Source organism: Vespa mandarinia, chromosome 5 (genome assembly GCF_050613455.1).
Source record: "Vespa mandarinia isolate Hongniang chromosome 5, ASM5061345v1, whole genome shotgun sequence".
In the NCBI taxonomy this organism is placed as follows: domain Eukaryota; kingdom Metazoa; phylum Arthropoda; class Insecta; order Hymenoptera; family Vespidae; genus Vespa; species Vespa mandarinia.
In genome coordinates, this window is record NC_140814.1 from 8,656,016 (window position 1) to 8,680,055 (window position 24,040).

The 24,040-nt window shown below is 35.6% G+C and overlaps 2 protein-coding genes across 12 annotated transcripts in view; one reads left to right on the top strand and one right to left on the bottom strand.

Annotated features, from left to right (window-relative positions):
* Window positions 1-889: 889 nt before the first annotated feature.
* On the bottom strand, window positions 890-7,130 carry LOC118448434 (uncharacterized). Of its 4 annotated transcripts, none has more exons than XM_035881686.2 (4): window positions 6,699-7,130; window positions 2,616-3,443; window positions 1,809-2,273; window positions 890-1,432 (listed from the first exon to the last, which is right to left on the bottom strand). In XM_035881686.2, exons 2-4 carry the CDS (start codon window positions 2,900-2,902, stop codon window positions 1,132-1,134), a joined length of 1,053 nt encoding a protein of 350 aa, XP_035737579.1. In that variant the 5' UTR covers window positions 2,903-3,443; window positions 6,699-7,130; the 3' UTR covers window positions 890-1,131. The 4 variants fall into 4 exon arrangements, with proteins under 4 accessions (XP_035737579.1, XP_085512999.1, XP_085513000.1 ...); XM_085656873.1 differs by having other exon boundaries at window positions 6,608-7,130; XM_085656874.1 differs by lacking the exon at window positions 6,699-7,130 and adding an exon at window positions 4,917-5,058.
* Window positions 7,131-8,099: 969 nt separating this feature from the next.
* LOC118448430 (uncharacterized) overlaps window positions 8,100-24,040 on the top strand; it is a 36,988-nt gene continuing 21,047 nt past the window's right edge. For 7 of the 8 annotated variants that reach the window (XR_014982148.1, XR_014982144.1, XR_014982145.1 and 4 more), the window contains exons 1-6: window positions 8,100-8,258; window positions 11,078-11,429; window positions 11,631-11,978; window positions 12,730-13,036; window positions 13,711-13,824; window positions 16,724-16,831. Coding sequence is in view for 2 of the 8 variants with exons in the window: in XM_085656872.1 (XP_085512998.1) it covers window positions 8,234-8,258; window positions 11,078-11,429; window positions 11,631-11,978; window positions 12,730-13,036; window positions 13,711-13,824; window positions 16,724-16,831 (1,254 nt within the window). In the remaining 6 variants the exon portion in view is untranslated. Of the gene's footprint in view, window positions 8,259-10,287; window positions 10,404-11,077; window positions 11,430-11,630; window positions 11,979-12,729; window positions 13,037-13,710; window positions 13,825-16,723; window positions 16,832-24,040 lie in introns of those variants that run through there. The other variant, XR_014982146.1, reaches the window with a different exon arrangement.

A 24,040-nucleotide genomic window follows, 5' to 3' on the forward strand; every position in this document is an offset into this window, starting at 1 on the left:
TGCCAAAGTAAACGTATCGAGGCTCGTTAAGAAAGTTCTCAAAAGCTCGTTGCGATCTCTCTTCAATTTTAGCGTTACGATTTCTTGTAACTTAATTAATACTTATCCTGAACACCTGGCGAGACGCGATTAATCGAAATCTCCGCTTCTAAGAAAGAAAATAATAAAACTTGTTCCTTATATAGTTGAATTTTGTAATATATTAGTAGCAGTCGAGCAACGACGCTATCAACGGTTCTGTTCATTTTTTGGATAAAGTATAACACTGAAAAAAAAAAAAGATAAGAGTTTAGCTACACTAGATTCGCTATACTATATCACTGATGCAACGACAATAATCAATGTTGCATTATGTATCTTTTGTCTTTTTTTTTCCTTTTCATTTTTCAATTTCATCCTGTCAATGACGGAAAAAACAGAGAAAATTTGTCATCGAATAAGAAAAATGGAAAATATATCATCACATACTCTGTCGTTGCATCGACGATAAGTATAAGTATAATAAAAATGAGATAGATCGTGATGTCGCATTTTTAGTCTCAACATTCTATGGCTCTAGGTGCGTGCACTTGGTGAATCAGTGAATCATTATCTTCGTACACATTGTTCCGATCGACCGATTGTTCGGATATGTTCGCCGGAATTATTTCCTTTTTTTGTTTTTTTTGTTTTTTGTTTTTTGTTTTTTTTGCTTTATTTTGTCTTTTATCTATTTAATGTGATATATCTTTGGACGAGAGGGGACGGACGTCTCTCAATCAGTTTCTTTTTTCTTTTTTTTTCGTTTTTCCATATCTTTGCACTGTAACAACTTTTATTCCTTTATGGAAAGATCTTCCGTTTACGAAATTACATCTCGATTTTATTTATGTATATGTGTGTGTGTGTGTGTGTGTGTGTGTGTGTGTGTGTGTGTGTGTGCGTGCGCGTGTGTGTGTGTGTACCTTAAATCGAGATTTAAAAGTCAAAGAAAGAAGAGGTTAAGAAAGGTAAACGGAACAACGAATATTAAAAAGAAACAAAAAAGAAGAAGAAGAAGAAGATAGAAATAATCCGTCAATGCCGATTAGTCCGTGATCGGTAAGCGCCATAGGTGCTTTTGATAAGTCGATTATCATCAATCGATTAGGATTATTCGACACTGTCGACGATCGCTGTATCATCGAGGGTGTGAAGCCAGTTGAAGATCATCATGTTTCTCTCGTACTTGGATAATTGATTACCACGTTCCCTTTCGACGTCTCTGACGGTCAAGGCATGATTCCGTTCCTTCCGACCGATTATCGATGTACCAGAAAGTCCTGAAGTAGTACCAGGTACGAGCAATGTCGTACCTGGTGTATTTTGTGCCGCACTTGCCGCTGCCTCCAATTGATCCAAGTTGAATTCACTTTGAGATAGTCGTTCGAGAGCTCGATAAGTCGTCAGCAACCTGAGGAGCATGAATCGTATTAATGTTTCAAGGATACATTCCTTTTATGTGTAAACATCTCTAATTTTAGGTTACTCTGGATACTCTTCAGGCGTCCTAGATTCGTCTGTTAGTTTCTTCATAAAATTCCTTTCAATGTCGATATTCTATAGAAAATATTATTCTCTTAAATAGTTTTCTCTTAAATCCTAGAACACGTTTTTACTTTTTCTTTCCTTTTGTAAGTTTCGCTTATTTAGAAAATATCTTGAGGCTTAATCTCTTCTAACCTCGAACGATCTCACAAATTTTCTTCGTTAAAACGAATGATATCGATTTTCGAGTAAGATTAAAAGAGGACCGAACATAACCTTAATTGTATATAGTTATAACCTACCTTCGGCGTATATAATTCTGTCGAACCTTCTTATTGACAGACCTAATGAGATCGGCACCGGTAAAGGGTATCGGTGGTGGTGGTGGAGCTGGTGGTGGCTGAGGTGCAGACGAGTGAGAGCTCGATGATTGTTGCGGCTGTTCTTGCGCTGCACCACCGTGAGGACTCGGAAGTTGAGAGGTACTCGCTACGGGTTCACCAACAGCGACCCACGTGCTACAGGATCTCGAGGCATGATCGAGCCTCGCGTGTTCCAAAAGTAGATTGTTTCTTTGGGTATCGAGCGCCAATGCTGAGACGGCCGAACGAAGTCCAGCTGGTACAGATGCGTCTGGGCTTGGTAATTGCGAGACATCGCTCGTACTGAAGCTTTTACGAAGACCCAGTGCCGAGGAGAGAACACCGCAACTGCGGATCAGATCGTTCTCTTCCTCGAACCAAAGAATTTCCGGAATATCGGCTGGTCTGAACGTCAGATAAAATTGATTCTTAGCTACGTGGGATATGACAAAATGATAGGCTATCGTTAATATAACGTACGTTTCAGACTTTTTCATTAAACTTAATATTTAATAATTCCAATTATATGGACCGTCTAGTATGCGAATATGAATTAGGGTTGCGTGTCATTCAACGCGTACGTCATATTGACAAATACAAATTCATCCAAAGGAGTAATTGAGAAAAAGTATCGCTAATGATGACACATTTCGAATAAAGCATATTGATGAGTAGAGCAAGCCCATTATTTTTATTCTGCTCTGCACATGACAGATCTCATGAATGGGTCAATGAATGTTCACCCACCTGTTACCCTGAATTTGCCGATCGGGTTTCGGCGAGGGTCCCCGTCCAGCTAGCTGCACATCGCTGTACGACTTGAAGGTGACCAACCTGTTGGCACCTCGTAATTCGCTCGCTATCGAGGATACACTGAAGAGGGAAATATCGGTGGTGACACTTTCGTGACTTGGCGAACGCAACATGCGCGATGTCACTTGAAGCGTTGGACATTGTACGGTGATAAGACTGTTGCAACCTTGCGTGCAAACGTTTGGCACCGGTGAGGCTGGTTTCGTCTCGCTTTCCGACATTCTTTATTTTCCTTTTTCTTTTCTTCTTTTTTCTTTACTTTTTCTTTATTTCACCTTTCTATTTCACCTTCCTTTTTCTTATCCTTTCCCCCTCAACCGTTCGAATTTCGCTCGTGAATCATGCAGGGTCTTATCAAGTTGAACGCTTTTGCCACGATGACCATCGTTTCTGGGCCAAGTCGAGCCGAATGAACCGTCCTTTCAAGATTCACTCGACTACGTCGTCTATTTTAATAACGCGACACCGACGGTGAACGGTCTTCGTAATAAAGAACCTTGCTAACGTCCATCGACGCGAAGAAAACAAGCTCTTTCCCACTCGAGTAACACTTTGCGAGCTCCTCGTTTATCCGTGACCTTGCTCCTCCACTCACGTCTCGATCGTTCCACTTATCTTCGCCGTGTTAATTTATCGCGTGTATCCTCACCGAATCTAATCGAAGCAACGAAACGTTTACTTCTTTATTTTTTCCTTTGAGAAAAATACTTTCGATTTTTGCATTCGTTTCTATTGTCATCAGTTTCTTCTATATATTTTTCTCTGAAACCAAAGAAAAACAATGAAAAGTATGAGAACACGAACAATTTTTTTCTTTTTTCGATATACTTTTCTACTTTGCGAAAGTTTACAAAATATGAAATTTGCTTGGCACATGACGAACGTTTGCAATGAATATGACAATTATTGTTTTTAAAAGTTAATATTCTATTTTATAATAGAACGCTCAATCGTTCGTAATAATTTCTACGTGTTCTCGAGATGCGTGAAAAATTTGGCATATTTATCGTAAAAACAACAAAATGATACAGATATACTAGGTGGCATATAATTTTTCTCATTGACTCGTCGTGATAACGTTCGTTTTTTATTTATTTTATCGGAATCGTTCGATCGAAATATTACTTTACTTTTTATCATTACTATCATTTATAGTGATGCACAATAATCATTAAGAAGACACTTTCACGTGGTCGATAAAAAAGATTGATTGATTGATTAAGAAAAAGTTATAGAAAGATGGATGAAAAACGAAGAACAGTTTTCAACGCGACAGTAGAACGCAACGCGGCAACTGAAATGCACCGCATGCAAGAAAAGGTCTCGTCGTTTCCTCCTCGCGCGCGCGCGCGCGCGTTCTTTCTCTCTCTCTCTCTCTCTCTCTCTCTCTCTCTCTCTCTCTTTCTTTTCTATTCTTCCGTTTCATAGATTTCTTCTCTCTTCCCCACAGTCCTCTTTGCACATCAACGAGAGACAAGAGAAATATTATCTAACCGCAAAACAGCAAGTCATGTACTACCAGGCTACAACAATCTGCTGTTTTCGTGACATCCCAATTCTTTTACTTTTCTTTTTATTTTTTATCACATACATAAACGTCAAAATGAATTTGAATCTTCTTGAAGAACAAGATAATCGAATTATCAATAGTTTATTAGTCCCTTTTTCTCATTTTCCTCAATATTTCGACGAAATAAAAGTATATTTTTATAGGAAGGGAAAAAGAAATATATATTTCTTTTTGTGGTAGAATTTATAGTATTTCTTTTCTTTCTCTTTTTTCTTTTTTTTGTTTTCTTTTTTAATTATACCAAATGCAGTGTTATTTTTTTTTTTTTTTTTTTTTTGAATAGAAGAAACTTTGCGAATTTGATTCGTTTTTGTTGATGGATTCGTGCGAAACGTTTAAACGAGTAGAATTAAATTAAGTACACAGGGAAACTACAGACGGAGCTAATCGAGACAAACGCATAATGCGACTTGTTTAAGCCTTTGTTATGTCTTGCAGAATTCATCCATATTTTAACAACTTAATGTACCCTATTCGACGAACTCGAATCCATTACAATGGATCGTACATCGTTTAGTTTTATTCGAAAAAAAATTATACGAATAGTATTTGATCTAAGGTAAAAAAAGAAAAGAAATAAAGTGAAAAAAAATTAAATTAGCAATTTTTGAAGGATTACTATCAAGAGATGTTGATAAACACCTTACAAACTCAATTCTTCATACCTGGCACTTGTGTTAGATTGTTCACTCCTGCATTCTTATCGTATTTCAATGAAATAAAGGAAAAAGAATTTCTTGAATCCGATAATCTCTATAGAAAAAGAAGATGTATTTAGCTTGTTATCAATAAAGCCGTAACACCTTCGCGTCCAGTTTCACGTCTTAACTACGAGTGAAACATTATCTAATCGCATCGATTCCGTGATCTAATCATACCAACTGGTTGTCGAAGGAAAAAAAGAAATAGAAAGAAGAGTAAAACCGATAGAATTGCTACTATCAAGAAATTGACGACTCGCGTGCGGAGACAGGAGAGAAAGTATCGAAATCGTTGGCGAGCAAAGAAAACGTGAAATCTGCTCGTGAAAAAGAGGAATCGATTAATCACTTGACAATTTCATAAATCTCGCTTGGAAAAAGACAGTGAGTTTCTATAGGAAAATATTGTAAGTTTTATCGTTTTCAATAAAATCAAATATTACGATTCATTCAAATCATATATTTTACAAAAAAAAGTAGCTAAAAGCCCCCCCCCCCCCTCTCTCTCTCTCTCTCTCTCTCTCTCTAGATTAAAACTTTCGATTTTTGAAGGATTTGATTTAGAAGAAACAGGCCGGTGTCTATATTTTGGTATAATCAACATTTTCATTTCTGATCTTCTTTTCACCAAGTCGTTAAATCTCGAAGAGGGGTTTCAAGGTTCACGAACTTTTCTTCGAATCGATACTTCGATCCGGATCGACGAACCAAGAGTCTAGTTTTCATGGTCATTGGTGCATGAATGATTCAGCCGATGGTACGGAAGAATAGCTTTGTATATCGAGAATATAAAGAGTGGGAGGGGAAATAGCAACTGGAGGTTATTTTGTCATACGGCGAAGTCGTCCCAGTGGTTATTTTATTGTACTATTCGATCGTACCTATGACTCGACAATTTCGTATACACCGTGTAGTAAAATCGTGAATGGTTCTCGTTCAAGCGGCAAAGTGGAAATGGTCAAAGACGTCTGACAGTCGGTATTCGAGAGTCTTAGGTTCGATGGTTCTAAAGAGAAACGACCTCTAATATAAGTAGTCGAGCATCGTCTGAAGCGGCTATTTCTAGAATATAATTTCATTATCCGATCTAATAGAGAGCCATAAGCGAGTCAAGACAATAACTTTGCTGTCTTTGAACTTTCTACAAGTTCTATAATATCGAATAAATATATTCAACGGATGTAGATTTATTAACAGCTTAAAGTTGAGATTACATGAAATCTAGTAAAATAGCATTTCGCCGAAATCGATTAGCTCGTTATTTCCACCACCATTCTCCTCCCACTTTTCTTCGTTACACGTATACAGTACTCCCATATAAACTATTATATAAATCTAACAAGCGTACCGATAAAGTAACCACGAGTACGGTTAATCGTTTCGCGATCCGGCCCTTGGTTGATAACAATTTATTCGTCCACGCTCGATGTGTTCTAAACGTAAACAATTAAATCGAACGTGCAAAGTGGATTTTGATTCGCTAAACATCTGTTATACTTCTGTTTCACTCTCGACTAACCGGTTGTACCAATGTTTCAAATTCGGACAGTATTCGAATCGAAGAGCGTAAAAGCTCTTATCTCTAATTTCGCAATCACAACAACAACAACAACAACAACAACAACAACAACAACGAAATCACTTATAATACATACCTATGAGCGAAGAAAACGAAATATATTGAGAAAGACACACTCTAACCACCATTCAAATACACTGTATACATATACACACACGAATATTCACCTCGGATATACATTTCACTGGGCAATTTTCTTCTTCTTCTTCTTTTACTTTCCTTTGGAAAGGAGATCGAAGTATGAGAAAATTCTACTTTCTAGTTTTTTTTTTTTCTTCGCCAAGAGGTAAGTACAAAGAAAGAGAGGGGAGGAAGGGAGAAAGAAAGAAAGATAAATCGTGAGAACACACGAGAAAAAGGACTAATCCAAATCCAAAGACGTAGAAAAAGAAGTAGAGGATGTTGCTAACTCGAACTAGGTAGAAGGAGACGTAGAACGCAGCAGGACGCGCGAACCAGAGGAGATTGTCTCCCTGGGCTTTACACGGTCGACGCTCGGCACCGAGGGGTTGCTCACTGCACAGGCGTCGATCGATAGGGACGCGGAAAGCCACCCTCACGATTCGCGACTCTCCTTCGCCGGCTACTCGTGCTGGTGACTCGTAACCCCTAGGCGCTCCCGATAGTAGTGCCTCTCTACTCTGTCTTCTTCCCTTTCTTACCCACCACCTGCCATCTCCTCTTTTCTCCTCCTCCTCCTCCTCCTCCTCCTCCTCTTTTACTTTCTTAACTTTTTTTTCCTCTTTCCTCTAGTACCAGACCTCGTCCCACTCGATACTATTGTTAGAAATTATACTCCTTCCAATCTTATTTTTCCCTAATGGACGAGGAAATACTAAACTTTTTTATTTTCTAAAAAACAATTGCGTTGTAGTTTTATCTTTTATATCCCTTCTTTCTCTTCAAATTCAATTGATTGGCACAGTTTATACAAATATTAGTGGGATAGAATAATTAGAATATTTTTAATCAATATGAATTAGAATGAATTTCATCGTTTAGAGAAAAAAAAAAAAAAGAAAAATAGATTTGAGAAAAACAATGCAGATCGGAAAAGCAAAATTCTACTCAAGTGGAGAAAAAAAGGGAATTTGTCGGATCACAGGAGAAAAGGAGGTTGGAGTCTATTCAACGTACGTCGCAGACTTGGCTCTAGGTAATTTCACGATAGGATATCTTACGAACACGTAGGTAGAGAATGAGAGAAAGAAAGATACAGATAGACAGCCAGAGAGAGTGAGAGAGAGAGAGAGAGAGAGAGAGAGAGAGAGAGAGAGAGAGAGGGACAGGCGTGCACACACACACATGTACAAAGCGACGTTTTCTACGACACGTCGACCACACGTTCGAGATATTACGTGTTCGTAGACATAACGATCTGTATATACGTATGCATATATATATGTAGATATGTGTACACACGTGCGTGCTTGAGAATGCGTAGGTGTCGAGCTTTACGAACGAAAGGGAAATAGAAAGAGAGGTGATCGTGGTTGGAAAAGATGAGAGAAGGCTAAATAGAGGCGAAGAGACGAGGATGAAACCGAGCGAGAACGATCGTCGTGCTCGGTTACATATAACTCTCTCGGTGCTTGCTGCCAGTGTAGTTTAGGCTTTTAGTTAGTGACGGTGTCTCTCACGCGGAGGACCCTCTCCCAGGAAAAGCAAAATTTTCTAACGAAACATCTCGAACCTATCGATCATGCAAAATCGTCCTTACAAGAACGGTGAGTCCTTGTAAATCGTTTCGAAACACGTTTTTTTACATTATTTTTCCTTTTTTTCTCTTTTTTTCTTTTTTTCTCTTTTTGTTCATTTTTCATTTTTCTCTCGCCTAGAAGACAATACGAATTTAATTTTACTAATTAATTAATGCAAACTCGATTAACACGAAGCATTACTTTACGAGTTTCGAATTCGATTTCGTGATTTTTGATCCATTCAATGTACATACGTTGTTACTCGCAGTAACAACGATACGATTAGAAAATTAGGCGACTTAAGTTAAATTGTTCGAAGAAGAATGGACGGAGGGTCGAGTTTCGAGTCGATGACGCAACGAGTTAATCGAGTCTACCTTTTCCATGCACGCATCTTTGAATTACATGTGGGAGTTTCCATCGCTTTTTTTCTCTGTTTATTCCTAGAAACGTTGAACTCATTCAATTTTCTTCAGTTTGCGTTATTTCTATTGTGAAATTGTAACATATGATTTATTATTTAATTAGTTTGTTTCATTACAACTTCACGACGATATTCTTTGATTTTAACAATCGTACGTATTCATTGGTAATTTTGATAACGTTTATAAATTACGACCGTAATTTCATTATTTTTATTTCAAATTTCATTGTTCAATTTGAAAAACAATACATCTTCGATGACTTTTAAGACGATAAAATATAATATAACGTTCTATAAACAAACAAACAAACAAAAAATAAGAATTTTTAAACGCGACTATACGTGAATGTATTTTCAAATTTATTTCTTTTTATTCATTGTAGAAGAAAAATAATATAAAAGAAGAAATTCGTTTCTACACGATCCCATGAATTCCGTTATAACGAGATCTAATATAGAATATATATCCATCGCGTGACCCGAGGCGAAACTCGTTTTAACTTCATCAAATCCCATGAGTTCGATGTTTTTTGCATCAAGTAAAAATTGCAGTTGTTGTGTTTGCAAGACAACGAAATAATGAAAATTGTTCAAACGGTATGGTTGGGTGTTGATAAGGATGAATAATTACCGGTTAATTGCATCTCATTATCGGTTTTCATAATTATCGATAATAACGATGAGTATCGAGAGTAACGAACGTTTGACCTAAATTCACAGATCGAAGTCGGAAATTTCGAGTCCACCTTCGTTGTACTTTTCGATTTCGTTATTACAATCCGTAACGAAAGTTTTCCGCCCGCACAAGTTACTTTCTCTGCGCGCGAAACGAGTTTAAAACCGCGCCTATGCGAATTCTATCGAAAGTGTACGTTTCGTACATACGTATATGCGACATACACGCGCGCGCGCGCATGAAAAACAAGAGAGAGAGAGAGAGAGAGACACAGTTCCGAGGACTTACGTTACCCTCACCATCTATTCTCTCTATTTTCGAGCCGGTGTCCCCTCGCAAAAGCTTAGCTGCTTCCCTTAGATACTTCGCCGTTTCTCTCATTTCGAATAAAACGAAATACGTTAAATCGTCATGTATTTTTAGCTCTTACAAATTTACATATATTTCATTTTGCACGTTAGAAGAATCAGAAAACGATTGAAAAGAATCCTTTTTTTTTTTTTTTCTTTCTTCCTATCTGTCACTTAAATCTATTTGAAGATTTAGAGAAGGGATAGTAGAGATATTTTTACAAAAAATATACATTTTCAAAAAACGAGGAGAAAAGGTTTCCCTTCTCTTTTTTATTTCATTTTATTATTTTTTTCTCATAAGGAAGATGGAAGTAGAGTAGAAATAATCTCCAAACAAGGGAATATGTAAATAAAAAGGAAAAAAAAAAAAAAAGGAAAATAAAGAAAAGAGAAAGAAAAATAGGAAAATACAAGCATGGCAGCTTTTCCTTGATGATTTCGATGGAAAAGATGAAAAAAAAGTAGCGACTCGGAACGGAAGGGGCACGACCAATGCGGGCCAAAGCACTGTGCTATTCATAGATCTTTCTCTTTCTCTCTCTCTCTCTCTCTCTCTCTCTCTCTCTCTCTCTCTCTTTTCACACGTACACACGTACACAGTTTGAAGGCACGATGTGAACGGAACGTGCAATAAAGAGCGAGGTTGGTGAGCTCCACGCACGGCACCGGGAATCGTTGCTGTTCTCGCTGGATCGATGATGCTCCACGATAACAAAGTGGTATTTCAAAAGTTTGCCGTATTCGTGATAGAAAGAGACGGAAATTTCAATTTACCAATAACTTCGATTTATTCGACGGTCTGTTGTTTGCGATTTTATCGCTTTAAAGTCAATAACGTTTTGCCATCTTTCGCCTTTCGCCTTTATTTTTCTTGCTCGTATCCAACGTAAATATTATCCCCATTGTTATTATTGTTGTTGTTGTTGTTGTTATTATTATTATTATTATTATTATAAACACTATTAGTATTTTCCTTCGTTTTATTCTTTTCATTTATTACCTTTTCTCGTGTTACCATTAGTGTTACCGAACAGATATTTGTATATTTTAAGCGTGCCAGGAAGTAGGTTAAGATTTAAGCGGTAACATGGATTGAGGTAAACCATTTGAACGCTCGAAAATATTTCCTATTGATATGGTTCAATGGAAAATCGGTTTCACTCGTACATAAATCGATAAATTTATCTATCCGTTTTTTCCTTTTATTTTTAACATATTGCGAGATATATATCTCTCTTTTTCTCATAGATATTTACAATAGCTAGATACTGTGTACGATTAGCGATAAAATCTGTTAAAAATTATTCACCGATACATCTTGACTCATAAAAGTTGGAAAATTTAAAAATAAAATCTATTCATGCTTTCCCTCGTTCTCATTTAAATCTTTCAGCGACGATGACGAGGCTCTCTGCGGGAGACACCGTCAAATCGACCAATTCGACTAACTCAACGATAAACGGGGAATGTTCCGTGATAATAATTGGAAATGATCCACATCTTCAGTGTACTAGAAAACGAAGACGATTGGATCTTTCGACGACGGCTACGGACATTCCCCAAAAGACGCAACGACGCAACGACGAACAGGACGATGGCTGCGACGTTGATATTACTCCCGTCGATTCTTATCGAAATTCAGAATCAATAAAGCGTGAGAAAAAGAACGACGACGATACGACGAGGAAGTTTAGGCAGGATGTTTCTTACAACGTTAATTGTCTTACGTCTGATCAAAGAAAAAGGTAAAAACGTAAAGGATAATCGATAAGCATTAATAAAATTCTCATTCATAGTATATTAGAAAATTTGTAAACAAAAAGTTTCGTATCTTCGATACGAAATACTTTACGATATGTTCTATGTTATTGTTCGATTCAAAATATCGTTCACCTTTGTTTACGAGGACGCAGAAACATTATAAAATGTACCATTGTGGATTACAGTAAAAGATTGCCGGACGAGAGAGAATGCCAAGAAGAAAGACAGATTGAAAATGACACTTGTGTAGCAAACGTAAAGAGAAAGAAACAGGAACAGGATGCTTCCGTACGTAGGCTTGTCCTTTCGAATAATAACGTCAAAGACGAATCGACGAGGCTTAGAAAAACGATACAGTGGCTCGAGGAAGGAGCACGTAGATTACGAGAGGATCTTGCTAATACCAGAACCGAGTTGCACGAGGAAAGAAGGGCCGCCAAATTAGTCAAAAGAGAAATCGAAACGGCCATTAGGGAAGCGAAGGCTACGGAAGCTACCAAGTATCAACTTATAATCTCGGAATTGAAGAGCAGGTACGTTTATCGGTTGACCTTGATCGATCGATTAAAATGTCATGGTATTTATCGGTTCTTTGAGTAATAGGTTAATTCTTTGTAAAGGTTTAATGTCAAAAAGAATTACATAATCTATCTATGGATTTAATTAACGCATTTATCGTCAAAGTTTACATAACCTTATGCAGACAAAAGAGATATAATAAAATTTATTCTAATTATTCATTACTGTCGAATTATTATTCGTTTATTAAATTATAATCTTAATCTTGTAAATGTCAAAAGAGCCAAAATATTATGAGTTGGAATAATTGATTAATCGTTGAAAGATTTTGCTCATTAATCTTAATCAAAAGGTTTGTCAAATGTTACGAATTAAAAATACGATGGTAATCGCAAAGTCTCCTGATATCATCGTGAAAAAACCCGAGCGAGCTCCGATAGAGGAGACGTTAAAGTTTACGAGGTCGCGCGAGAAGGATAGAGAAAAGAGAGAAAGAAACAAAAATAAACAAAATAAAAAAAAAAAAAGAAAAAAAAAGAACAAGAAAAAAAGAAAGATGGTGACGAAGACTCGATGGAAAGCAGGAAAGAATAATAAAAAGAATAAGAGGAACGGAAATCACGGCGTGAGTGAGTGACACGAGCATCAAACTTCCTTCTCCTTTACCTGCTTTTTTCCTTTTTCATTCCTCTGCTACGAGTCTCTCTCTCTCTCTCTCTCTCATTCTATCTCTCTCTCTCATTCTATCTCTATCTCTCTGTTCAGACTCTCTCGTGGGGCCTCGGCAGAATCAAATTGCACGTCGCCGTCGCCGTCGTCGTTGTCGTCGTCGTCGTCATTGAAGGTGGACCTCATAAAGGAAGAGAATCATAAACGAGAGATATCGGCAATGAAGAAGCGGCTCGTAGAATCGGAGAATACGATACGAAAGCTCAAGTTGGAAAGTTTGAATCTTCAGGGAAAGAGCGCCCCCTGTAGACTCGATGGTTCCACTTGTGCCGAGGTCCGACGCCTTCAAACTGAAATTCACGCTTTACGCGCGAATAACGAGAAACTCGAAGCGAAATTACGTGTAAGTAATCATCTTACTTTATCGATTATTAATAAATAACATACCCTTTAAGACTCGTTATTAGAAATACGTTCAATATCTTAGTTGGAAAATATATTATCACACATAATCGTTTGATAAGATATATTTATTTGGTTGTTATTTTTCTGAGTTTATGTCGTTTTTATAAGATTTCACCGTATTTTCTATTGACCAAAAAATATTTCATTATCTTTAATTGACTCATCCTACATAATATTGACGTATCTATATATCAAGTATGAGAAGAAAATTAGAAAGAGTGAAAAGTATTCGATTAATAAGGATTAAGATGTGTGATTTCATCTATTATGTTGAAATATTAATTTGTTTAATTAACGTTTACTCGTTTAATTATTAAATTCAATGATAGATCATTTAAAGCGATAGAAAAGTTTAAATGAATATCATATCATTATAGATAAGATATCATTATACGTTGACCGTGCTGTAATTTACGAACCAAGTTGACCTCAAGTACGGTCAAGCTATTTCTGTAGTGTTCAGACGTACATACGCACGCGTATGCACAGGACGAGTCTGCCTAGTCACGCGTTTACACGGATTAACAACGTTGCTTTTAGATCTACTAGCACTAATTCTAAAAGGTAATTTAAACTTTCACCTTATAATTAACATCGAACGTATTCCTTTAGATCGCCACAGATGCCGAAAAAGTTCGAGCGGCCGAATTACGGATTCAACATGAGAATCATGAGGCCGAGCTCACTGCATTACGAAAATCTTTGAGAAGCGAAACGATTAAAATGGTAAGTTTTCAAATACTCGAGTTTAATTAGTTTTTAATTAGAGTTTTTTTTCTTTCTTTCTTTCTTTTTGCTGTTCTTCGTAAGAAATGAAGATAAATATGACAAAAATCATAAGACAAAATCGTTAAGATTAGAAAAGTAAAGTTTGAAATAATTAATTCTTGGGGCATCTTGGAAAATGTCATATTTTATTTGAAAAAGAGTAATGTTATTTCCAATTAAAATGTTAATATCATTTCTAGTAGTATTACGAAGAAAATAAGAAATATATTTTATTAGTTTTATCGTAGAATTAATTCAAATAGAAATTATAGAAGACCTAATTGAGTGTAAAACTTGATATTATACCGTTCCAAATGCATAACGTCATCTAATCGTACTTCAGTTTGTTCGATTTTTGAAATTAGCATTCATCCATGAAGATCTAATCGATGATACGCCTTCTGATCGAAACGAAAGAGAACGAAAGAAAATAAGCGATAAAAAGAAAGGAGGCTGCAAGGATAGTTCTCTCACGCATACGATACTGAATTCACAAGGAACGCGAAAATTCGTTTCACGGAGGTTCGATCGAAGGTGCTTATTAAAAAATTGTGCCCTCCAGGTCTAGCCCGTGTCGAAGGAAAAACTATTGGCCATGTCCCTCGCTATAACCGACATTACCTCGATGGACAACATTTTTGTCGATATGAAAAAATCTTTTCTGTCTCTTTTCCTACCTCGTAAGAACCATACCTTGCAATTATTCGAAATCTTCAAACTCTTCCCACGCTATTTATAGGTCCGGAATTTTTTCTGTGAATGGACACTCGTGAAGAGCCCATCAAAGATGCTTTTCATAATTCACCTCGTAACAACGACCCCTTCTTGATGTACTGCATCGATGCTCCGCTTAGCGATCAATTTACTTTGCTTTATCCAACGGTACTAGTTCTTGTTCATCTAATATCTCGTAGAAGAGAAATTTAATCGATATTTAATGTATGTAATGCGAATCTGTCTGGATATTATAAGAAATTTGTCCTAAATTTACTTATTATAAAATTGTATTTTCATCTTATACGTTTCTTTTTATAAATCTATATGTATATAAATCTATATGTATATATATATATATATATATATATATATATATATATGTATATATATATATAGGACTGAAATGGATCGGATTAATTGGACTTCGATTCGAGGCTTCGTTTACCTTGATAATCGATTTATCACACTACGAGTTGAAATAAGTGTTTGTTCGTTTATTCGGTCGTCAGTTTTTTTTTCTACGGTAAGGTACTCATTTCTCATTTTCGAAGTCTCACGGTAAAAATACAGCTAGGAAAAAAAGAAATTAACGGAAGAGAATGTAACTATGTTCTTTAATAAAATTACTCTTCATCTATTATTATTATGCATACACATCGAGCAACTTTAATCAATTTACTATAACGTTTCAATGTTCTGCTCCACCTTCGTTCAATTTAATTTTCGTTTTAATACGATTAACCGTACCAAATTAGATACTTATTTTAGAGTAGTATAACGAACGAAAGAAGATGTTTTTTGGACGATAAAAAAAAAAAAAAGAAAAAGAAAAAAAACATTCTTTATTAAAATAGACTTTAATGAAAAATAAAATATTGGATACAATTGTTTCATTCTTAAATAGAAAAAGAAAAGCAAGAGATAAATTATTTGTGTAAATTATTTTACTTTAAATCTATATAAATTTATTATTTAACGAGGTTAAAACGACAGAGGATCGTTTGATTTATTTTTATCGCATCAAGTAAGAGTTCCGTGTAATCTTATATACATAGATATTTTAACTCGAGATTACATTGTGAACTCTTTGTTTATTTTTCTGTCTCTATCTCTCTCTCTCTCTCTTTCTCCCTCTTAAATTTGCTTACTCACGATCGAAGCACGATCGGGAGAAGTATCGATGCCCTCTGATGTTTCACGGAACGACCTGCTAATCGCAACATTCGTCGAAAGCGAATTGTATCTGCCGCATTGCCGACGTAAATACGATCTCAATCGGATGCCGGGCGATCGGCCAAATAGCGAAAGATTCGCAATGAAGGGATGAAAGATAAAAAGAGAGAGAGAATAATGGTTACATCTATTCAAATTAAAATCTGCTACCTATTGAAAAATTGAAAACGCTTCGTTGCTAAAGGCAATTTAATTAATTAAAAAACAATTATTCCCAATGTTTCGAAGTCAATAATTTGATTTGATTTTATAAGAGAAAAAAAAAGGAAGAGCATCATCGTTCAATTTGATTACATATTTTTTTTTTTTTTTATCTCTTCGAATATAAATAAGCGAGCGACGCGAGAAACAAAATGACAAGAATTTCGAGGAGAAATTAATATGTTGAAAAATTCAAAGAATTTCCAATCGAATCACAATCGTCTTTCGAAGCTCTCAGAAACTTTACTTTTGTATCTAAAGGATCACTCCTTGCTACGAGTGCACTTCACTTTAATGGAAGTCGCTTTACTCGTTATCGCAAGAAAGCCATAAATGCACATCGGGTTACCTCCTACCTCATGAATGCATATTTTGGGGGGAATAATGTGATGATACACGTTCGAAATTCGCGCGTTCCCAAGGTGATGGTAAAAGGCCCCTGGGGCCCAACTTGGTGAGAGCTTCTCGAAAGCGGTACGAAAGGGACCGATCGTTGTCCTCTCCCCATTCACCATATTTTATTTTCTTATTTGTTACTTGCAATTGTAAGAGAGAGAGAGAGAGAGAGAGGGGAACAGAGATCGGACGTTTGATTTTACTTTTTGCAACTTTCGCCGTGCGAGTATCGATCCTTTCTCGAGCATACGAACGCACACAGATTCTTGTCATTTCTCTTCTTTTTTACATTTTTTTCTTTTCATCGTAGATGGACGAAATGCGAGGAAAGAGTCGCGAGATCGAGAAGCTTTCGAAACTACTGCAGGCCGAGAACTCCCGGAAACGGCGAAAGACGGCTGCGAAAGACGACTCACCGGTAAGTAATTTATCGTTTAATATATTTTATATCTATTATTTATTCGATCGCTTTAAAATACTTTTTATAATGTTCAACGCTTCTCATATGAAAATTTAAGAATTTTATTATTATTATTGTTATTTGTTTCAAACGAATATATAACAGCTCTTTCTCCTTCTTTTTCTTCCGGGAGAAAAAACTCACGTAATTATTATAACATTTAATATACAGCTACAAGACAATCTGAATCACGTAGGAAATCATGTATTTTATATATATACATACATATATATATATATATATAAAGAAAAAAGAAGCGTCTTTAAATCAACTTTTAATTTCCCATGGCAGATTTAATTAAATACCAAATTAATATCATGATTCATGATCGCTTTTAATGAGTCACACTATCGTAGAAATGATCATTAACCGTTTTAATGATAAATTTATTTTTTCTGCTCTCGTTTCTCTAAGTACATAGTCAACAATTATTTTAGATTTAACGAATTAATCGTCACGTTATATCTAATTATTGGAAGAAAAATAAAAGATGTATCTACATTGTATCGGTAAAGAAAAAAAAAAAGGAAAGTAAAGAAAAGAAAAAAAAAAAAAAAAAAAAAAAGAAAAAATTTGTCAATTTGAGGAAACCGACTCACAAACATTTTTGATATTTATCTTAATGGGGAAGAAGCGAAGACGTGTGTGTCGGGTCACTAGTATTGTTACCAGTCGACGTCTTTTCTCGCAAGTGCCTCAGGAAGTTGCTCGTTCGCAGAACGGAACCGTTAGACATTAGAGGTGTATACGCACGCGATAAAGAAGGAAGCTAAAGTCCCTGCGCACCTTCTACGAGTCTTCCACATTCATTCCGTGAGCCTGTCTCGACCCGACCCGAGTTAGAGGCCGCATTTACCGTAAAGAAAAGAAAAAGACTTCAAATACGTTATTACGCGCATACACCTTTTAAACTAATATCATACATTTCATGAATTTGTTTATCTAATCTACTTGATTAACGCAATTTTTTTTATCGTCGGATCATTTCTTTAACAAATTCGACAAATCTGATTTAATTATTGCCTCTGTGTTGAATTATTATCCATTTATATGAATTATTATCCATATATATATATATATATACATGTGTGTGCGTGGGTGTGTGTAGAAAAAGAAAAAAGAATACGAAATTGAGCTGTTCTAAAAATAACATTTCATATCCTTGAGATAGTATTCTCTTTAAAAAACCACAATATATTATTATCGTATAGTTATATAAACTTATAATAATTCCGCGAAAATAAGTGACTAATTACAAATGGATTGTTACAATATTATGGAATATATTGAATTAATTTTTCTGATTAGATTTACTGAACTTTGCATAAAAATGATTAATGCAATCGATCAAAATAATTTAATCTTGTACAAAGTTTCGATCAGACAGGTTTCGCTTCACGACTGGGAAAGTTGTTATTGCCTGACGATCGAGGCAACTCATGGCAAATTGAAAATGAGATATAGTGACTTTTACGTTGGCGACAAGTTACTATGCATTCCAATGTCATGACTAGATTTAAAAACATCGAATGTAAGAAGTGGATGATTAAATAATTCAAGTCTTGATAGAATCTATCATTCATAAAAATCGATTGCAATTGAATCTAGATAATAATGGTTACATCAAATGTACATACGATTATACATGATTAGATTGAATGACAATATAAGAGAAAAAGAAGGATTAGATTATGTAGGAAAAGAAACAAAGAGTTTTGCGATACATTTAAATCAGATTAAACAATGTTTCATTTAATTATATTTTCTAAGTTATTTTATTCAGTTATCTGTTATATTTATTATTTTCTCTCTCTCTCTCTCTCTCTCTCTCTATCAATGCTAATTGATACATACAGATAATAATAATATTACGTATATATTATTATTATTATTATTGTTATCGTTATATTATAGTTGGACAAGAAAACTTAATCATCACTTTCTATCATTACACTTTACAGAAAGTTATAGCAAGATAATAAATGTCAATATGTACATTCGTAAACATGGTATTAGTTCTATTCGATTACATGTATATATAGATATTCATTTCTCGTGATATCGTAGGCGAGTTGAGTTAAACATCTCCGAAGGAGAAATCTTTCTAAAACTTTGTCGTGCTTGATTCCGCTGACTCTTCGTGATGTCCATGGTGGTGCATATGTATCTACTTACATTGTACATACGTATATAGATATGTTATTACATAGGTAAGACGTGGGTTGTACGTACTAACATAAGGTAGATGCATATACGGAAGGGCATTAAACGTGCGCATATTTGAATATAATAAAGCTTAAATGTACGCATAGTGACTTAGCAGTGTGGATAAAAGAATACTAACGTGCCTACGCTAGCCAGTGTCCTTCCTTTAAAGGTCGCAATAGTTGCTTACGATTTGAAAAAAGAAGCGCCACGAGAATGTCAGCTTCTTACCAACTGAGATTATTCTTCTTCGTGGAAATATTTTGTAAGTTTCTCTTTCTTTCTTTATTTCGAATAATAAGTAAATCTTATTGCAAAAGATGCATCGTGTGATAACGTAAGATGCATGGAGAGAGAATCTGAAAAAAAAAGAAAAAAAAAAAAATAACAAAGAGGACCCTCGGTACGCGTTATTATTGCTTCTCTCAGTACTTAGTATCTCCTTGAGTATTCTTCTTCTCTCAGGGCCATCTGAGAATATGATATCTCGTAGTATGGTAACCGAGTGGGTGGTTCAACGAGTTATGTGGGTAGACGGACGGGAGATAGGTTAGAGAAGAACTTGGTGGGTGTTTAGGTGAGTAGGCTACGACACAAACGGCAAACGAGAATTATCTCTGTGTGTACGTACATGCGTGTATACGATATAAGAACAGACTATATATATATATATATATATATATATATATATATATGTAAATGTGTGTGTTTAGAAGTTATATACATGCATGTAAATATATATTTGTCTCATGAGTAAGTTATGTTATGTCTGTGTATATGCACACACTGAAAAACGTAGCTACGTATATACATATAATACATAAATTTTGTATGCAAACGTAGCAACGTGCTCGGGTACGTGCGAACATATTACGTTCGAAATAGAAGGAATGGACGGGTGTCTCTTCGCAGGTAGAGAGAGAGAGGTTTCACCGACTTGGACTTCGGTCTCCCCTTCAGTCTTGCTTGGACGTCGGGCGAGCGCGCACGGTCTTTGGGATCGTGATTTTTTTACCTTCAGTTAGCTTTCTTACTTTGGTCAGAGTTGACACGCGAGTACGCGTATTAGTACCCTTTGCGATTTTTTCAATTGAGTTTTAGGTTCCGTTTTTCTTTTCTTTCTTTTTCATTTTTTTTTCTTTTACTTTCGTTTCCTACTTCGGAGTAAAAGTTACATTGATTCGTACGACAGATAGAAAAAGAGAGAGGGTGGAAGAGAAAGAGAGAGAGAGAGAGAGAGAGAGAGAGAGAGAGAGAGAGAGAGAGAGAGAGAGTTTATAAAAAAATATAAATAAGGGAAATAAAGAAGATAAAAGAAGAAGCAGAACTTGGTCGGCGGAAAACGCCGATGTCCGGCACCGTCAACGCGGTCCTTTCATTCTCGTTATATGTGTTCTCAAGGACGACGCGCGCCTCATGGGGTTCGCGTGGAACGAGGTAAGCTTATTAGATAACTTTGCATTTTTTCTAATTTGTCTATAGGATATAAGTAGAAGAGAAATTGCTTGTACTTCTTTTTTTTTCTTTTTTATTCCATCGTAAAAATAAAAATTAGCAACGTTTTCAACATCGAATTTCAATTCGCGATACGAAAAGCAAGAATTCGATATTTCTATTCGTCTTTTGAAAGAAAAAAAAATCGTATGACTAGACAAGACGTAATCGCGAAAGAGACGAAAGGTATCTTATCGATCGAAATTCAAGACAAGCCGGAAGTGGATGAACTCGGGGAAAGTCTCCCGAGTTCTTCGCGAGTTCAATAATGTGTTAAAAGATTTTATTTAAACGAACGATAAAAATAAAAGTGAAAGAGAACTATTAGAAATAGGATAAAAGATTAATTCTTTTTCTTTCTTTCTTTTCTTTTTTTGTTTTTTTATTTTTTTTCATTTGTCGTTCATTCATCTTTTTATTTTGTTAACGAATGACTAAATTCTCATCTATAATGTAGAATTTAGCCTCGAAAAGAAATCGGAGACGACGAAAATGAAAAAGGGTTGTCTATCTCGAGGGAAAACGTGTTTCGCTCTCGTCTTTCGCGTGTCTCCTTCGAACTCTCGCACAACTGCAACGGCTCGTCGAGTTTTATTGACCTAAAAAGCCGTCGGCGACGCGAGCCAGCAGGGGGTATAGGTATAGATACGTATGTAACATACAACATTAGAACGGAGGCGCGTGCGGGTGGCCGACTCGGTTCTCGTTATCCTCGAGATACGCGTTTCTTTTCTTCGACCAATCCCCGCGATTCATGTATATATACTCACACATGTGTCTAGATATATTGTACTGTCTATCCATGCATTCATCCACGCCTACTTTCGCGCGAGAACGAGATTTCGAGAAATGCAAAGCAGGTAGTCGCTTGATATCGTTTACAGACTCAACTTATTCTCATTTTCAAATACTCGTATTCGTAAAATTATTCTGGTGATATAAATTAATGTACAATTAAAAGAATAATTGAGAACTTTTGGTATCGTTCGATGACTTTAACAAAGGATTCGAAGAGATTATAAATGTAAGTATAGGGTGATTAATGTTATCATGTTAATGTTACCTTTCAAAAGTGAAGGTGCAAAGTTTGTGACACGATTAAAAATCCCTTCGGGATCGGACAACGAATAAATATCATATATCTATGAAGAAAATTTAATAACGTTATTCCAAATCTATTAATTAATAATTAGCGAATAAGAGTATAATATCCTTTAAATTTTACCAGATAAAATTCGACGATTGAGAAATTCATTAAAATGTTTGTTAGTGTCTGAAAAATGGAGAAACGACGTATGATGATATAAGTAAATGTATACTGAATTCGAAAGTGATAGTCAAATTTAAATAACGAATTATCATCATAATCGTTAATCTCATCAATATACATATATTACATAAACGCCCGGCGAAGCATTGACCGTACGACAATATATCAAACTCTACGAAATCTCAGGGAAGAAAAAGAGACCAACAACAACTCGACCATGAGTTAGCGATCTCATTCCCAGGGAAATCGGCATAAGTGTCAGAGGGCCAGAAAGCATATATTCTCCGCGTCTTGTGTCGCAGAAAGAGAGAGAGAGAGAGAGAGAGAGAGAGAGAGAGAGAGAGAGAGAGAGAGAGAGGGGGGGGGGGAGAGAAACTGACCGTGGGAAAGGCACACACAGGCTCTCCTCGTCTACTTGCTCGAGATTCGCGTTCGAAAGAAAGCTGCGTGCACGCGCTCGCGAAGGACGAGATATATAGGCGTTCCCATTGCGAATTGACTTCTCGAAGGCTCTTAAACAACAACACCGTTTGACTTAGCAACCTAAAAAAGATTTTCTAGAGTCCGATGAAAGTATTGCTCGTAATACGTGCCGTGATTTTCATTCCCTCGTAGAAATCGTCTGGGTCGGTTTAAAAAAAATAGAAGAAGTGAAATAGAAAAATTCGGACAAAACGTTTTCATGTATTTTAAAGGTATTATTGTCTTTTATACTTTGTTTTTATTCAGAATACAAAATTCTATGAGCTTTTTTTAGATAACCATATTGTTCGATATTTTTTCTTATCGATCTTTCGTACAATAAAGGTTACAAAGAAAAATAACTGTCGGATGGGTCTATAGTTCAACTTTCTATTTATTACACGTTAAAAATTGACTAAGAAAATTTTTATTATCTTCGAATATTCCAACTAATCTTATCTTTCCAACTTTCCTTTTTTTCTTTCATAGAACGTAAACTTCTCATTCGACTTTTCCATAAAAAGAGAAAAAAAAGAAAAGAAAAAGAAAAAAAAGAAAAGTTTCCATCAATGGTTAAAAGTATAAGTAAAAAAACAGAGTGTAAGATATTATTGATCGCACGGAGTTATTATTGTGACGTAAAAATGGGTGCAGTAGCTCGATGCTTTGTAATACGAATCCTCCCTTCATACCTTCAGGTAATAGCAAATTAGTAAAACTTGGCAGACACAGGAAGAGATATGACGAAGATCGTCTGGACGAATGATGAGTCACCAAGTTACCAAGAAAAAAACATGTTTTGTTAGGAGGAAATTTAAATGATTAGAAAACATTTAGGAAAAAATAATTAAAGAAAGATAAAAAAAGAGAAAGGGAGAGATAATTATATATCACAAAGATGTATCGGTGGTAGAAGATAAAAGAAGAAGAAAAGAAAAAACAACAAGAAAATATTGAAGTCACCAACGTCGAGTATTACGCGTAAGCATAATGGGATGCGCGGTAGGTCCCATGAAACGCGTTCTCGTCGCACACGTTAAAAGAAATACAAAGAGAGAGTCTTAGGTGCACTCTACGTGCCTCATACAACACACAATCGAGCATGTACGAGTGGGCACATAAGTGCTGCTCGCGCGCTCACCCATCTACTACCTATCCCTCCTAACCACCTTCATTGTCCTCCTTCGAGTTAGAACACACGACGAATACCAATGACTCTCTTCGCGATGAGCAAGGAAAAGATAGGAAAAGAAGAAGAAGAATAATAAAGAGAAAAGCAAACGATATAGCTAATGTACGTATATATGTACATTTCAAATCCTGATTCTGTAGGTTAACAATAATATTTTTTTTCTTTAGAAAATACTCGTATTTATTGTTCGTTTAATTTTTTTTACTATAATGTACATTTCATTACGAATAATTTATTTTCAATCTAATAATATTAAATAATATTTTTAATCTTCGTACTAATAACTTCTTATTGAATTAAATATCAGCGACATTACAGCGTTAGCTTGACTATGCAATGTTTTTATTTGTGTTAAAAAAAGAAAAAAAAGATAAAAGAAGGAAATAATATTAAAAAATATTCATAATAAATTCTCTCTCTCTCTCTCTCTCTCTCTCTCTGTCTCATATAAGAATTTTTACTTTTTTATTTTTCATTATTTGCATTGGAGTATTATTCTCATCCTGGGTTAAAAGAAAAAAGATCCAGTGAAAAAGTTCCCTCG

What these genes read in the sequence shown, in the direction of transcription:
- LOC118448434 (XM_035881686.2), bottom strand. Translation starts at nt 2,902, where the DNA reads ATGTCGGAAAGCGAGACGAAACCAGCCTCACCGGTGCCAAACGTTTGC. An exon ending in CGGCAAATTCAGGGTAACAG is followed by an intron (nt 2,274 to 2,615) that starts GTGGGTGAACAT and finishes TCTGACGTTCAG; the next exon opens with ACCAGCCGATATTCCGGAAA. An exon ending in CAGAATTATATACGCCGAAG is followed by an intron (nt 1,433 to 1,808) that starts GTAGGTTATAAC and finishes CATGCTCCTCAG; the next exon opens with GTTGCTGACGACTTATCGAG.